Source organism: Mandrillus leucophaeus, unplaced genomic scaffold (genome assembly GCF_000951045.1).
Source record: "Mandrillus leucophaeus isolate KB7577 unplaced genomic scaffold, Mleu.le_1.0 Scaffold198, whole genome shotgun sequence".
In the NCBI taxonomy this organism is placed as follows: domain Eukaryota; kingdom Metazoa; phylum Chordata; class Mammalia; order Primates; family Cercopithecidae; genus Mandrillus; species Mandrillus leucophaeus.
In genome coordinates this window covers 1,939,195-1,941,674 of record NW_012102009.1, presented here as the reverse complement: position 1 = coordinate 1,941,674, position 2,480 = coordinate 1,939,195, and the positions used below count along the sequence as shown (strand labels likewise).

The window sequence follows — 2,480 nt, the reverse complement described above, 5'->3', positions numbered from 1 at the left end:
CGCGGTCGTCCCGCGCGTCCCTGCCGGCGAAGCCTGTGGGAAGCACCGCGGGGCTGCGGCTCCTCCATCCTCTCTAACAGCCGCGCTTACCACACACCCAGCCTCTTCCGAGCAGGGGAGAAAAGACGCCGGTCCGCCGGGAACTAGGAGGGAGACGTGAAACCAGAGGCCCGGGGGCCCCGTCTCCGCCTGTGCGACTTGTAGTCTCGTACCAGACGCGTCCACTTCGCTGTTTAATCTGAAAACGTGGGCTCTTGAGAGCTGCCCTTGGAAGGAGCGGTGCTTACTGCCTCACCTTTAACTTTTCATTTATTCAGCAAATACGTATCAAGTTCCGACTTCGCGGAAGAGATTGTGTTAGACACTGGGAATAACAGAAACATAATTAAGAAGCAGGGGTCCCGGACCTGAAGGGCCTGAGCGTCGGATGAGGAGGCAACGCTTACACCGAACCTGTGTTGAGATAAATAACGAACAGTTCTGGCTCTCAGGGTTGGCCTGGGGCAACAAAAATTCAAAAAGACTAAAACCCCAAACAAACAGGACGCTCTCCTTTGTCCTTTGAACGCCTCTGTCCTTTTGACCCTCCCGGCCTTCTCGTGTGCTGCTTTTCCCAGTAAACACTGCAAGGACTCCATTCAGACTTTATTTATTTATATATATTTTTGAGATGGAGTTTCGCTCTGTTGCCCAGACTGGAGTGTAGTGGCACAATCTTGGCTCACTGGAACCTCCACCTCCTGGGTTCAAGCGATTCTGCTGCCTCAGCCTCCCGAATAGCTGGGATTACAGGCGTGCACCACTATGCTGGCCTAATTTTTTGTATTTTTGGTAGATACGGGGTTGCGCCATGTTAGCCAGGCTGGTCTTGAACTCTTGGCTTCAAGTGATCTGCCCCCCTTCAGCCTCCCAAAGTGCTGGGATTACAGGCGTGAGCCTCAATTCAGACTTTATCTGCTTCGAGAAACCTCTCTGGGATCCTCCCACACTTCGCTTTTTCAGGCAACGTTAGGGCCTGGTCCTAACGCTTTGGGACGGGGCCCTAATACTGTCTGGAGGAGCGAAGTGCAAAGTGTTGGAATGCTAAAACAGTACACTTTGTTGATTTTGTACTGTCACCTATACTCTAGACTTTGAGCCCTTTGAGACAGAGGAAATGTGATTTTGGTCTCGTATTCCTCACTGCCGTGTGCTGCTGATTAAAAGTTTTTATTTTGGACAAATAGATGTCCGCCGTCCTTTGTTTTCAACTTCCCCTATTCGCTTGTGTTACAATGTGTACCTCTCCTTGCTCCTTGCCTTCACTCAGCATGTTATTGGTTGGATGCCTGGTGTGTTCCAGGTATTATGCTCGGCTTTGAGGTTGGCACAGTAACCTAAGATCAGAATAGTCTATGCTTTTAGAGAGCTCACAGTCATGTGGCAGGGATAGAAGCTAATCAAACAAAGATGTGTAAAATTGCCACTGAGGTATGTGCTTCTGTATCCACTTCTGCGGTGTAACAAATCACCACAAAACTTAGTGACTTTTTACGATTGTTTGGCTAGCTTGGGATTCTGAGTGGGCTGGGTGGTTCTTTTACCTTGGTTCTGCTCAGCAGGGCTCTTACTCACCTTTCTGGTCAGCTGGCGGGTGGATGATCTAGGGGGACTGACTCCTGTGTCATGGCATTGGCAGGTCGTCAGCAGGGGCCACATGTTTCTCATTGTCTAGCACGTCAGTCAAGATTCTTTCCATGTTTTCAGAGTTCCAAAACAGTGGAGCAGGACAAGTCAACTGCCCAAGTGCCTTTCAAGTCTCTGCCTGTGTTATGTTTGCTGATACCCTATTGGCAGATGCAAGCCACGTGGCCTAGACTGGCGGGATCAGAGTAAGAGGGAAGTGGAAATGCTATGGATGGTGTGGTGGCTAGAGGAATTGGTGGCTACTTTTCCAGGCTACTATTAGGGGAAACTACATGGCAGCAATTGAGCGTATACTTAATATAGAGCTTTAGTTTGAACTTGTCAGGGAAGGACTTCATTGAGAAAGTGACATTTGAGCTGAGATCCAGATAGGAAGGAGTCAACTAGGTGAAGAGGGAATGAAAAACAGTCCCAAGAGAAGGACAGTATGGGCAGTTTGCCCGCTTGCCTCTCCCAGCCCCATCCCATCCCTACCCAGAATTTCATATCTCAGAAAATGGTACTATTGTCCAGCTGATTGTTAAGTCGAAAACCTAGGAGTTACCCTTTCTTTTCTCCAGCCACATGGGCAATTCCTATCTGTTCCATCTCCAAAACATATCCTGAATCATTCCTTCTTCATTTTTTTCTCCATCCCCATAATCCAAGCTACGACCACCAGTCATCCTTACTGCAATCCTCCCTTACTAGTCTCCCCATGTCCACTGTTAAACATTGCAGTGTGAAATCAAACGTGTAAATCAGATGATGTCAACCCTCCAAAGCCTCTCAGTGTGCTTCAAATAAAAATTTAA

General features: G+C 48.5%; 1 protein-coding gene across 1 annotated transcript in view; it reads right to left on the bottom strand.

Annotated features, from left to right (window-relative positions):
* FAM92A1 (family with sequence similarity 92, member A1) overlaps positions 1-1,698 on the bottom strand; it is a 42,889-nt gene extending 41,191 nt beyond the window's left edge. The window contains exon 1 of the mRNA XM_011978680.1: positions 1,615-1,698. Within this exon, the coding sequence (XP_011834070.1) occupies positions 1,615-1,698 (84 nt within the window). The remainder of the gene's footprint in view (positions 1-1,614) is intronic.
* Positions 1,699-2,480: the final 782 nt, after the last annotated feature.